We start from the raw sequence: 14,804 nt of genomic DNA, 5'->3' as shown, positions 1-14,804 counted from the left end.
ATTGAGATAATCATGTGATTTTTGTCGGTTTGCTTGTTAATATGGTCAATTATGTGGATGGTTTTCCTAATATTGAACCATCCTTGCATTCCTGGTATGAATCCTACCTGGTCATAGTGAATAACCCTTGTGATTACTTTCTGGAGTCTTTTTGCTACTATCATATTTAAGATTTTTGCATCTATATTCATTAAGGAGATTGGTGTATAGTTTTCTTTCTCTGATTTTGACCTGCCTGGTTTTGGGATCAGTACCATATTTGTGTTGTAAAATGAATTTGGTAGAACTCCTTCTTTGCTTATTCTGTCAAATAGTTTGTATAATATTGGAATTAGTTGTTCTTTGAATGTTTGATAGAATTCATTTGTGAATCCATCTGGACCTGGGGATTTTTTCTTAGAGAGTTCTTTGATGGCTTGTTCAATTTCTTTTTTTTTCATATGGGGTTGTTTAGGTAATCTATTTCTTCCTAGGCAATTTATATTTTTGTAAGTATTCATCCATATCACCTAGATTGCCATATTTGTTGCCATATAATTGGGCATAATAGTATTTAATGATTGCCTTAATTTCCTCTTAATCAGAGATGAGGTCTCTCTTTTCATCTTGGATACTTGAACATTTATTTTAGATAAAATTGAAGTAATCTTTTTAGAAGCCAGTAGAATAAGTAAATAAGTAATCAGGAATCTTGTTTGAAATTATGGATTTTGTTTTTTTAATTGTTTGTTTGTCTATTTATTTATTTATTTATTTTCAAGTATTTTTCCAAGGTTAAATGATTCATGTTCTTTCCCTCCACTTTTTCCTCCCCCTCCTAGAGCCAACAAGCAATTCCACTGGCTTATATATGTGAGATTATGGATTTTAAAAGAATGAAATTGGAACATGGTGAGAACAAATTTTCTCTCAACTGTAATGAGTAGCCATTTAAGACAAAAGGTTTATGGAAATCACACCTAATATTATTGTGAGCTTTGAATTCAAGCATGGCTATCTGATGATTGATCTACCACTGAAAAGAAAGAATGATGAGATACTCAGAGGATAAGTGAAAGTCATATAACACTTAGAAGGGCAGTCTGGGACTCAACTTAGCCTGGCCCTTTCTGACTGATTCTAGTGGTCTCTGAGTAAAATAACTGTGACATGAGCCAGTGACAGCTCTGATCTGTATATGAAATCAGACAATGTTAAGTCACTATTTATCCTCTTAAGATGTAGACGTATAAGAAAAGATTGTAAAGACACTTCTAATTGATTCCCCACCTTTTCTTTTGTGACAAATTCCTACAATGAGCACAGGATGTAAATTGTGAAGTGAGAGTTTTCATTTTCCAAACAAGTAAGTAGACTAGTAGTGGAAAGTTAGAATTGATTAAGTGATAGCTTTAGGCAAGTGAGATTTTTGATGATCTGTAATTAAGATTCCGTAGAAATAGATAAAAATGGTTATGAGTAGAAGTGAAACCTGGACTTTAGACTAAGAATTAGAGTCTAGGAATTTCTGCATTTTCTACAGAAACCTGAGGTAGAAGGATTTATTTCATAAAATGTTTGCTTTGCAAAAGAATTTTTGTCAGTAGGAGAATCCCCAGAGATTTTGTAAGCAACCTGGAGCAGAGAGAGCAAGTTTCCTGAGAAGACCTATTCCTGGTCATCAGAAGATGATTTCTGAAGATGAAGATAAAGAATGTCCAATTATGCTTAATAAATGTTATTAGTTATTGTTATTACATACAGAGGAAATTGAGGCAGGTGAGAATTACACAACTCTGAAATTAAAAGAGGGAGGATTGTGTGGGATGAGATTTAGTGTGCAATTCTCAGAGTATATTTAGTTTGTAATCCCAGTTTTTAAGATCCCTTAGTATTACTATTCCTTAGAATAAAATTGTACCCCCCCCCAATAAATTTTTTAGTTTTCCTGAACTATTTTCAAAAACTTTGAGAAGAGGTTATCTGTAGTCTGGGAAGCATGCCAACCCCAGGAAAAGGAAGAAGTTTCAAATTTGTAACTTTTCTTACTGTCTTGAGAAAAAACCATCTAAATCACACCACTGGTTCTCAGGGGGTATATAATGTTGAAAACCACATGCTCAAGATTGTGAATATCACAGCCCCACTATAGGGTTGGACAAGGGGTGGGGGTGAATCTTGCGTCAATATTATTATAAAAAGTCTGTGCTTATATGTAGACAGAGAGAGGGCATTTTTTTGCCCCAAGCACGCAGCTTCTGTGGGCAGAATCCCTTTTCCTTTCCTTCCTGTCTCTTTTTCCCTTTCCCTTTATTTTTGTTTTTATTCCCTTTATTTTTCTCCAAATAAAGCCGCATCTGTCTTTTCATTCTATCTGGCTGCACTCTACTTATTGAGAGTGATTAACATTTTCCAGATTTTCACTCCACACACTTGTAACCAAGGCACAGTGCTAAGAGGGAAGGGTTTAAAAAAAAAAGAAAGAAAAAGGAAAAGGGTCTATAGGGCTTGGTGAATTGGTGTGGTGGTGATGCAGCATCTCCTTCCCTCCCCCTTCAGGAACATGGATTCCCTGTTCAAATACAAAGTGTTGGCGGGCTTGACCGACCTCAGACTTAAAAATAGGAAGGGCCAGAGGCGGAATATCAGGCAGGTGTACATTCACCCAGACTACGGGCTCACTCACCCCCATGGGAAGGACATCGCTTTGGTGCATCTGCAGAGACCCCTGAAGTTCTCCAGCAATGTCTACCCCATCTGCCTCCCCAATGCCAACATCAGTCTGAAGAAAGTGACCAAATGCTGGGTCACCGGATGGGGAAAGATGAGTCAGGACGGTAAGCCCTTGGCTACAGGGGAGGGCCAGGGAAAGCAGGAGAAGGCTCTGAGGGGGAGCTGGAGGTCCTGTCCCTGTCCCTAGGGCCCTACTTTGGCCCAGACAGTGATCAGGGGCCTGGAGAAAGTGGAGGGACTTGGGAGGGGGTGGCAGAGGTCCCATGGACCAAATGAGGGTCTTAGAAGAGGGCAGAGCCTGTTCCTGAAAATGGGAAAGCTACTCACTTCAGCCCTAGAGGGTTTCCAGGGGAAAGTGGTCCCTAGGAAGGAGAAGAGTGTATTAGGGCTGGGCCACAGAGAAAGTCTACTGGCAGAGGACTGGGACAAGGGGATGAGGCATCTTGTGCTCCTGGGAGGGACCCACTCCTCAGGATGTTGGCCCCCAAGGCTGAAGCCCTACGTGACTCCCAATGGAAGTCATCGTGGTGACTCTGGGAGTTAGTCCAGAAGAGCATGATCTGGAATCAAGAGGCCTGAGCTGACTGTGGCCTTGACCTCCTCCTCTGTAAAGTGGGGGGGGGCAGATAAATCCTGGCACTGCCTATCCAAGTGACCTGTTGGGGATAATTTTCTCCCTTTTCATCCCCATGAGTGGCCAAGGCCCACTATTTCTATCCCAGATAAATTTCTTCCCCCTTTCCCCTTTTTTTTCCCATTGCCACTGCCATCACCCTACTTTAGTCCCATCTTACCACTGGTTTAGACTACTATAATTCTTTATTATATGGAACTCCTGGTCTCCATTGCTTCCCTTCTCCAAAGATCATCTACAAAATGGTCAAAATTATCGTCCCGAGGCCCAGGCCTTACCCTCTCAACTTCCAAAACCTTCTATAGCTTCCCATTGCCTTCAACACTGGGCCTCTCTCCAGCCATGGATGCTCTGCAAAGTAGCTGCTATTGTGATCTTTATTTTACAGATGAGGAAACTGAGGCAAACAAAGTTTTGGGGACTTGCCTAGGGTCCCACACAGCTAGTATGAGTGTGATGCAGGATTTGAACTCAGGCTTTGAACTCTTAGAGAACAACTCCAGCATCCTTTCCATCAGTCTATCTAATGGTCTTTCTCTTGGCCTGTGAACAAATCTTGAGGCTCCCTATTAAACTTCTCAAGGGTGGAAAATGTATCTTATGGCTTATTATATACCAGCCAAGGGCTTTATATGCAATTCCTCCTTAATCAGCATCTATTGAATGAGAATGACTCGAATAATTAGCAAGGGGGGACAGCTAGATGGCTCAGTGGGTAGAGAGCTGGGCCTGGAGACAAGAGGTCCTGGGCTCAAATCTGGCCTTAGAAACCTACCTCCTAGCCGTGTGACCCTGGGCAAGCCTAGCCCTTATCATTCCTCTGCCTTGAAACAAATACACAGTGTTAATTCTGAGAAAGAAAGGACTAGTCAACAAGGACTCCGTGGAAACACATAGCTTAGCTGAGGCACAGACCCTGTCCTCTTAGAGCTTCTAGTCTTAGGATACCTAGAGCACTTATTAAGCTTTTTTACCATTTTGTTAATTATTTATTATATTACATATTCATGTATTTTATGCATATAATTATATATCATGTCACAGAGTATTATATACAATATTGTTGTAGAATATCATGTCATACTTATTATATGATTAACAATATATGGGATAATTAATTGCTATGATTATTATACATGTTTACTAGGCATTTACTCTAGGCCAGGCCCTGTGGTAAAGTAATGGGCACACAGAAATAAGCAAACGGCACCATCCCTACCCTTAAGAAGCTTCCCTTCTAATGAGGAAAGTTAACACATAACGGAGGATAAGATGTGTTTAGAGATCCCCATTAGGGCTTCCACATGGGTCAAGGCCACGTAGGGCCCCTTGAAGTTCCACATTTTTCTTCAGACTCCACAGATTTTTTTGAATAGTAATAAGAAGCAGCAGAAGAAATAAGTGAGTTTTATAGAGATCTTTAAGGTTTGCAAAGTACTTACATTACTCACACATACACTACATTATTTTGGCCGCACAACGATGCTACGGGACAGGTTCTGCAGGCCATTATACCAATGAAGAAATGGTGGCAGAATCACCGGGTTCAGAAGGTGTCTAGAGCTATTTGCCACCCACGTCTCCTTTCCTCGAAGTCTCAACCTTCTTACCTACCAGGCTGCACTGCCTCTACAACCTACTTCTGTCCTGTCTCCCATTCCTTGGCCCAAAGGAGCTGGGTTGTTCATTCCTGGCCAGAGTATTATTCTGCAGCAGTAGTGGAGAGAGCCCAGAATGGAGAATGTCTTGTTTTAGTCTTCCTCTCACTAACTTAGAGACCTTGGGTGGGTCACTGTCCCCTCCAGGGCTCTCAGGTTCCTCATCTTTGAAACAATGGGGCTGAACTAGCTGTTTCTAAGATTCTTTCCAGTGCTAAAGTTCTCTGATTCTGACCCTTCCAGGTTACATTGAAGGGAAGCTTCAAGAGGCTGAAGTCCCTCTTCTTAATCAGTTTATCTGTCAGTTAATATATGGAAACCCACTCTTTATCCAGGAAGATATGCTATGTGCCACAGACATGAAAGTTAAGAAGAGCCCATGCCAGGTAAGTGCTGCTGGACCAGTGGAACAAGAACCAAAGTCAGGAGGGATTTCAGGCAGGAGGTGCAAGCTGGGTTGGTTGGCTAAGAAAAAAGTGGGCAGTGGGCAATAAATAGAGATCCAGACCTGGGGACTGGAGCTTCTGGGTTCAAATCTGGCCTCAGAAACGTCCTAGCTTTGTGACCCTGGGCAAGTCACTTAAACCCCATTGCCTGGCCCTTATCACTCTTCTGCCTTGGAATCAATACTTAGTACTGATTCTAAGTGTGTTTAGATTTGAGAGAAAGCAAGAGAGCTGGGGGTGGGGGGGGAGAAAAGGGGAGAGAGAAAGAGAGAGAGAGAAATAAAGGAAGGAAGGAAAGGAGGAAGGAAAAGAAAGAAAAGAAAAGAATAAATGAATGAATGAATTAGATATTTGGTCAGACCAGTATTGGAATTCTGAAAGCAAGAGGAGAGTCAGAGCAATCCTGGTCAGTGGAGTGGGTATATTTTGATTTTTTTTATTTAACTGAAGAAAGTGGAGATTCATGAGATGTAGTGAACAAACTGCTATCCTTTGAATCTGGAAGATCTGGGTTCAAATGTTGCCTCAGACATCTAATAGTTCTTTGACTCTGGGCAAGTCACTTAACTACTTGGACCTCTAAATCTTATGATCTCCCTTTCAGCCCACTGGGCATTTCTTCTATCTCCAATTCCCTATTAGGTCTTTATTGAACATGTGGTAGATTCTTTTTTTAAATTAGTTTTTATATTTAAATTTTTATTTAGAATATTTTTCCATGGCTACATGATTCATTATCCCCCCCCCCCACTCTCCCCAAGCCAACAAGCAGTTCCACTGGTCAATACATGTATCATTGTTCAAAACATATTTATATGTTATTTATATTTGCAGGAGAGCGATTCTTTAACATCAAAACCCTAATCACATCCGTATTGTACCATGTGATCAAGCATATATTTTTCTAATGCATTTCCATTTTCACAGTTCTTTCTCTGCATGTGGATAGTGTTTTTTTTTTCTCACAATTCCTCTGGATTGTCCTGGATCAATGCATTGCTGTATTAGAGCAGTCCATTACATTTGATTGTGCCACAGTGTATCAGTCTCTGTGTACAATGTTCTCCTGGTTCTGCTCCTTTCACTTGGAGGTCTTTCCAGATCACATGGAATTCCTCCATTTCTTTATTCCTTTTGGCACAATAGTGGTCTATCACCATCAGACACCACAATTTCTTCAGCCATTCCCTAATCGATGGATACCCCCTCATTTTCCAATTTTTTGCCACCACAAAGAGCACAACTATAAATATTTTTGTATGTGTTTTCCCTTATTATCTCTTTGGGATACAAACCCAGCAGTGGTATGGCTGGATCAAAGGGCAGACAGTCTTTAAAAGCCCTTTAAGCATAGTTCCAAATTGCCCTCCAGGATGATTGGACCGATTCACAACTCTACCAGCAGTGTATTTTGCCACATCCCCTACAACATTTATCACTTTCCTTTGCTATCATACTGGCCAATCTGCTAGGTGTGAAGTGGTACCTCAGAGTTGTTTTATTTTGGATTTTTCTAATCAGAAGAGATTTAGAGCTCTTTTTCATGTGCTTATTGATAGTTTTGATTTAATCATGTGAAAACTGCCTATTCGTGTCCCTTGACCATTTGTCAATTGGGGAATGGCTTGCTTTTTTATAACTTTGACTTAGTTCCTTATATAGTTGGAAATTAAACCTTGGTCAGAGGGTTTTGTTATAAAAAATATTCTCCCAGTTTGTTGCTTTCCTTCTAATTTTGGTTGCATTGGTTTTGTTTGTACAAAAATGTTTTAATTTGATATTATCAAAGTCATTCATTTTAAATTTTGCAATGTTCTCTAGCTCTTGCTTCTTCTTAAATTCCTTCCTTTCCCACAGATCTGACAGGTACACTAATCTATGTTCACGTAATTTATTTGTGATTTTACTCTTTATATTTAAGTTGTTTACCTATTTTGAATTTATCTTGGCATAGGATGTAAGATATTGATCTAAACCTAATTTTCCCCATACTGTTTTCCAATTTTCCCAACAGTTTTTGTCAAATAGTGAGTTCCTGTTCCAAAAGCTGGGGTCTTTGGGTTTATCAAACACTAGCTTATTGAGGTCATTTACCCCTAGTCTATTCCTTTGATCCACCCTTCTCTCTCTTAGCCTGCACCATATTGTTTTGATGACCACTGCTTTATAGTACAGTTTAAGATCTGGTACAGCTTTTTTTTCCCTCCCATTATTTCCCTTGATATTCTTGCTCTTTTGTTCTTCCAGATGAACTTTGTTAAAAATTTTCTAATTCTACAAAAAATGTTTTTTTGGTAGTTTGATAGGTATGGTACTGAATAATTAGATTAATTTGGGTAGGATTGTCATTTTTATTATATTAGCTTGTCCTAGCCAGGAACAATTAATATTTTTCCAATTGGTTAGATCTAGTTCTAATTGTGTAAAAAGTATTTTTTAGTTGTGTTCATATAAAAATTCCTGTGTTTTTCTTGTCAGATAGATTCCTAAATATTTTATATTGTCTAGAGTGATTTTAAATGTAGTTTCTCTTTCTAACTCCTGCTGTTGAGTTTTGTTGGAAATATATAGAAATGCTGATGATTTATGTGGGTTTATTTTGTACCTTGCAATTTTAACTAAAGTTGTTAATTATTTCCACTAGACTTTTAGTTGATTTTCTGGGGTTCTTTAAGTATGCTATCTTATCATCTGCAAAGAGTGATAGTTTAATCTCTTCATTGCCTACTTTAATCCCTTCAATTTCTTTTTTCTTCCCTAATTGCTGCTGCTAACATTTCTAGTACAATAATGAATAAAAGAGGTGATAATGGGCATCCTCGCTTCACTCCTGATCTTATTGGGAAGGATTCTAACTTGTCCCTATTGTAGATGATACTTGCTGAAGGTTTTAAATATATACTGTTTACTATTTTGAGGAATGGCTCTTCTATTCCTATACTTTCCAGTGTTTTCAATAGGAAAGGGTGCTGTATTTTGTCAAAGGCTTTTTTCTGTATCTATTGAGAAAATCATGTCATTTTTGTTGGTTTGATTATTGATATGGTCAATTATGTGGATGGTTTTCCTAATATCAAACTGTCCTTTCATTCCTGGTATAAATCCCACTTGATCATAGTGGATAATTATTGTAATCACTTGCTAGAGTCTTTTTGCTAGTATTCTATTTAAGATTTTTGCATCTATATTCATTAAAGAGATTGGTCTGTAGTTTTCTTTCTCGGTTTTTGGTTGGCCTGGCTTTGGAATCAGTACCATATTTGTGTCATAACAGGAATTTGGTAAAACTTCTTCTTTGCTTATTTTGTCAAATAATTTGTATAGTATTGGAATTAGTTCTTTAATTGTTTGATAGAATTCACTTGTGAATCCATCCGGCCTTGGGTATTTTTTCTTAGGAAGTTCCTTGATGGCTTGTTAAATTTCTTTTTCTGAGATGGGATTGTTTATGAATTCTATTTCCTCTTTTGTTAATCTAGGCAATTTGTATTTTTGTAAATATTCACCCATTTCACCTAGATTGTCCTATTTATTGCGTCTGTGTGTCACCCTGCCTCAAATGTGTTTCTTATAGAAGGATTCTGGTTTTTAATCCTATACTATACTATGCTATACACTTCCATTTAACGGGTGAGTTCATCCCATTCACATTAAGCATCATGATTACTAACTGTGTATTGACCTCCATCATATTATCCCCTTTGGATCCTGCTATATTCCCTTTCACTCTATTCCTCCTCACCAGTATTTTGCTTTTTGTAGCTCCTCCCACCTCTAATTCCCCCTCCTTTCAATTAGCCCCCACTTCCCTTGCCTTGTTCCCCTTCTACTTCTCTGTAGGGTAAGATAGAATTCTATGCCCCACTGAATATACTCATTTTCCCCTCTCTGAGCCAGTTACAAAGAGAGTAATGTTTAAGCATTGCTCATCACCACCCTTATCCTTTCTTCTTTGTATTGATTTTTCTTTATGTTATATAATTTACCCCATTCTTTCTCTCCCTTCCCCTTTCTCTCAGTGCAACCCTCTCTTTCAGCCCTTGATAGATTTTTTACATGTCATTCATATCATATTATATATACATTATTCCATATCATCACATTTACATATACATATCATTGTATATCATCATATACATCATATTATCATAATCAGCTTACTTTTCCACCCTCTTTCTGAGTAAATTCCTTATATATTCTCTACCACTGAGAGTAATTTTTTGAGAATTATAGAAATTGTCTTTCCATGTAGACATATAAACATTTTTACCTTTATGAGTCCCTTAAATTTTCTCTTTCTTTTTTAAAAATTTTTAAAAATTCTATTTAATTGATTAATTTTGAGCATTTTTTCCAGGATTACAAAAATCATGTTCTTTTCCTCCTCTTCTCCCAACCCCCTCCCATATCTGATGCACAATTCCACTGGCTTTTTCCTATGTCTTTGGTCAAGACCTATTTGCATATTATTTATATTTGGACTAGAGTAATCATTTAGGGTTTATAACCCCAATCATATCCCCATTGACACATGTCATCAAGCAGTTGTTTTTCTTCTGTGTTTCTACTCCCACAGATTCTCCTCTGAATGTGGATAGTGTTCTTTCTCATAAGTTCTTCAGAAATGTCCTGGATCATTGCATTGATGCTAGTAGAGAAGTCCATTATGATCGATTGTACCACAGTATATCAGTCTCTGTGTACAATGTTCTCCTGGTTCTGCTCCTCTCACTCTGCATCAATTCCTGGAGGTCGTTCCAGTTCACATGGAATTCCTCCAGTTCATTGTTTCTTTGAGCACAATAGTATTCCATCACCAACAGATACCACAATTTGTTCAGCCATTCCCCAATCAGAGGGCATCCCCTCATTTTCCAATTTTTTGCCACCACAAAGAGTGTCGCTATGAATATTCTTGCACAAATCTTTTTCATTATTTACCTTTCTGGGCTTCTCTTGTGTCTCGTATTTGGCCTTCAGATTTTTTGTTTAGGTCTGACTTATTCCTCAGGAATTCCTAGAAATCTTCTAACTTATTGAATGATCATTTTCCCCCTGAAAGAGTATACTCAATTTTGCTGGATAGGTGACTCTGGGTTGTAAACCCAAATCTTTCACTTTTTTGAATATCATATTCCATGCCTTCTGATCCTTTAATGTAGAAGTCACTAGGTCCTACATGATCCTGATTGTAGCCCCATGGTATTTGAATACTTTCTTTCTGGCTACTTGTAAGTACTTTTTCCTTGGTTTGGTGGCTCTTGAATTTGGCTATTATATTCCTGGAAGTTATCAGTTGAAGATTTCTTGCTGATCAGATTCTAGTCCTAGGCTTAGGCTCACCATTTTTTTGGTCTCAAGATATTCTTGATTCAATCAGGCACACCCTTGATCACCTGTCCTGGAGCTTCACCCTTAGTTTTGGGCAAAAAGATCCCTGGCAGACTCCCTCTGAGAACTGGGTCCTCACCCCAAATTGTGGATTATGTCCTCATCCCAAGCTTAGACCACTAATTACCCAGAAGGATCTCAGGGTCTGACTTAGCTTGTGAAAACAGAAGTGTGGGGTGGTGGGGGTGTGGTTTGCTCTTGACTTGCTCTTCACTTACTGCTATGCTCCCTGCTAGCTCCGCTCCCCTCTCACCTCAGTTCCTGAGATGATCTCTGCCTAGCTTTGGGGTTTCTCTTTTTTTGAAGGCTGTTTCCCCTCTGTCTCTTTGTTGGCTCTTTCACTCCTATATTCATTTTGTGGTGATATTTTACTATTTGTTGGAGAGGATTTTCATGGTGAAATGGCTAGCTGCTGCCCTAGTTACTCCTCCATCTTGGCTCCATGTGGTAGATTCTTAATAGTACTTCTTGAACTCAGTTGAACTTATGAAGTACTGGACTTAAAGGCCAGAAGATCTGGGTTCAAACCCAGCCTCAGAAACTTCCTAGCTGTATGATGCTGGACAAGTTGCTAACTTGTGTTTATTTCAGTTTTTTTATCTATAAAATGGGAGGTTACACTCAATAGCCTCTCTAAGGTCCCTTCCAACTCTCCAAAAATGATCCTATGACCCTATGACAATGGCTTTGCAAGAGGCCAGCCTCATTCCTTCCCACCAGTCCATCTCATGACTAATTATTTCTTCCTTTCCTCTTCCTAGGGCGATTCTGGAGGACCTCTTGTCTGCAAAATCAATAATACCTGGATCCAGATTGGGGTGGTGACCTGGGGCAGAGGCTGTAAGCCACCTATACTCCCTTCTGTTTTTTCCCGAGTTCCTTTCTTCTCACCATGGATCTCGGGCATCATCAAAACCAGGACCATCTCCAGATCAACAGCCATCATTGTTTCCTGGGCAACTCTTCCAACTCCACTGCTATTTCTCTATGCCCTGAGAATCCAGTGACTTTCCACCTGTTTTTTCTCCTTTCCCAATATCTTCCCTCTTCCTCTGAACCCCTTCTCAAATCTTACAGCTTCTACAAGACCTCTCTCCCTTTTTTTTACTCCTCCCTCTCTCATCTGCCCCATCTTCAGGCTCGTCCTCTCCAACCTGGGCAGAAAGTGGTGGTGGTGAGTGAGACGTGGATGCTGGGTCTTGGGATAGACAGGGTAGGAGAAGGTGATCGTGGGAACTGGGTCCTAGTTTGTGGAAGGTAGGGTCTGAACCTTCTTTGAGAACTAGGAATTCTGGAATGGCACAATGGATGCTGAAAGTGCCTGGGACTAAGGAGGGTGCTGGAAACACTGGATGGTAACAAGGACTGAGGCTTCAGTGATCTAATTAAACTGTTGTAAAGCAGAAAGCTGTGGAGTTCTGCATTTGTCCTTGGGGCAGACAGTCTTCTTTCCATGGACACTCAAGGGGTGTGTCTACACCACACATGGAAAAGACAGGCAAAAAATGAAACATTCTACCAAGCCGAGGAATCTGGAGTGAGACAGGCTCTTACAGATCATTTAATTAAACCTCAACTCAATTAAATTCAGCAGCTATTTTTCAGAAATTAGAGTTTTATTGATGCCTTGTATTTTGACATCACAAGCAGTCTGGATTGGGTATCATCTAACCCCCTACCCATACCTTCCTTTGTGATAAAGAACAACAGTTAAGCAAAACCAGCTGAGGCTGTAAGTCCATTTGACAGCATAGGCAACATTCTGTACCCAGATGTATCCTATGCACCCTGCTTCAAGCAAAGGAGCCATTTATTAAGTATCCACTGCATTCTATGTCAAAATAGATGCTAAGGACCAGGCTCCTTGTGGAACTTAACCCACTTGTAGGGGAATATAAATTCTCTGACAGAGAAGTGTTTAGTCTTCACTTAAACACTTCTATTCACAGGGAGCTCACTACCACACAAGATAACTCATTCGATCACTGGACATACGTGAGGGTTAGAAAACTCCCACATGGAGCTGAAATCTTCTCCCATGTAACTTCTGGCCACTACAGTAGGACTTCACTCCTGGAGTCCAGCAGAACAAGGCTTAATATTTCATCTTTGAAGACAATAGTGATTCTCCTTCCAAGTCTTATTTCTTCCAGGCTAAATGGCCTTAGTTCTTTTAACTGATAACTGCATGGCGTGGGTTCCAGTCCCCCTCACCAACCTGATTTCTCTTCTCTGGATGCTCAACAAATTGTCAACATCTCTCCGTGATTGTGGTGTCCAGAATGGACTGTATCCTATGGATGGCAGGGTTGGTGGGGTGCTGAACTTGGAGTCAAGAAATCCTGAGTTCAAATCTCCCCTCAGACCCTTACTAGCTGTATGACCCTGGGAAAATCACATAACTTTTGTTTACTTCAGTTTTTTCATGTGTAAAATGGAGGGAAATAGTCATAAGGTTGTTGTGATCAAAGGATATATGTTAAATCAAATGACATAACATGTAGAAAGCACTTTGCAATTCTAAAAGTATTACAGAAAGCTTTAAAAAAAACCTTACCTTCTTCTGTCTTAAAATTGATACTAAGCATTGGTTCCAAGTCAGAAGAGTGGTAAGGGCTAGGCAATGACTTGCCCAGGGTCATACAGCTAGGACGTGTCTGAGGCCAAATTTGACTCCATGACCTCTTGTCTCTGGGCCTGGTGCTCTAGTCACTGAGCCACCCAGCTGCCCCTGTTTTACATAAATCTTGTTCTTTCTCCTCCTCTTCCTCCCCTTACCACCACCTTTAGGGGAGTCAGCTGGGTAGAAGACCTGGCATTGATCACTTTGTGCACTTGAGATGCCTTGCCTTGTCTTCTCTGTCAAATATCTCATAGTCTGATGGATGCATTGGTGATATTCATTCCCAATTTCTTCCTGTGGTGACCCTGGACTCTTGCAAGTCCTGCCACACTGGAAAGATTTAGAGTACAGACCTAGTAAAGTAGCATTCATTTGCTGTCCAAGAACTACCTAGCTAAGTGGTCATCAGAAGGTCAGTCATTGAAGATGATGATTTTGGCCAAAGTAATTCATGAAGCCCAATGATGAAAGTCTAGAGAGGGGTGTGCCAGGTGGCTAAGTGGGTAGAGAGCCAGGCCTGGAGACAGAAAGCCCTGGTTCAAATCTGGCCTCAGACACTTCCCAGCTGTGTGACCCTGAGCAAGTCACTTAACCCCCATTGCCTATCCCTTGCTGCTCTTCTGCCTTGGAGCCAATTCTTAGCACCAATTCTAAGTCAGAAGGCAAGGATTAAAAAAAATGAAAAATATCGAGGGATTATAATCTGCTTATTGAAAAAAAAAACATATTTCTGTCTCTTTCCCCTCCTCCCTCCATAATAGGCCAGTTACCTTTGAAAGGAGTAGTTAGCCTTAAGATCTTTCAGTTCCTGAGATATCAATGCCTCTTTCTCTTGGGAAGGTACAATCAATATGCCTTTATTCTAGGAGAATCAATTTCACTAGAAGAATTAAAATAATTTATGGATTTGGGGGTCTTATTCTTTGGGTAACCCACCCTCTCCCATTATCCTACTAGAGCAAGGGTGCCCCAGGGGCCCTTCTTTCTCCTTCTCCGAGCATTTAGTAAACATTTTCTGTGTGTAACCTTGGACCTTTCACAGAGGAATATTTACTTCAGAGGATGTAATCACAAATAAACAAACCTCTGGGAGACATACTCCTGCCCCTTTGTACCGCCGCAGGCAATTTGGTTCATACCTTAGCTCAGTTCCCATAGAGCACAATGCTGGTTCCACGTCCAAACCCTACTTTGGGCTTCAGTACCATGCACCTTGGCTTCTCCAGGCTTCCATGCCAACCTGCAACCTTGGCTACAAAGTCGTAATGGCTCAAACTCCCAGTCCCATGGAGGTGGTCTCCAGCACCTGAAACCGAGGAAGGTGAATACAATAGAATGGA

The 14,804-nt window shown here is 40.0% G+C and overlaps 1 protein-coding gene across 1 annotated transcript in view; it reads left to right on the top strand.

The window, feature by feature from the left end:
• LOC100617826 (serine protease 38) overlaps positions 1-12,274 on the top strand; it is a 60,055-nt gene extending 47,781 nt beyond the window's left edge. Inside the window, exons 4-6 of the mRNA XM_007499755.3 lie at positions 2,539-2,816; positions 5,248-5,390; positions 11,603-12,274. Coding sequence (XP_007499817.2) covers positions 2,539-2,816; positions 5,248-5,390; positions 11,603-11,848 — 667 coding nt within the window. The 3' untranslated portion in view covers positions 11,849-12,274. The remainder of the gene's footprint in view (positions 1-2,538; positions 2,817-5,247; positions 5,391-11,602) is intronic.
• The last annotated feature ends 2,530 nt before the right edge of the window (positions 12,275-14,804 follow it).

This window comes from Monodelphis domestica, chromosome 7 (genome assembly GCF_027887165.1).
Source record: "Monodelphis domestica isolate mMonDom1 chromosome 7, mMonDom1.pri, whole genome shotgun sequence".
Lineage (NCBI taxonomy): Eukaryota > Metazoa > Chordata > Mammalia > Didelphimorphia > Didelphidae > Monodelphis > Monodelphis domestica.
The sequence above is the reverse complement of the archived record's forward strand: the minus strand, read 5'-3'. Positions and strand labels throughout refer to the sequence as shown.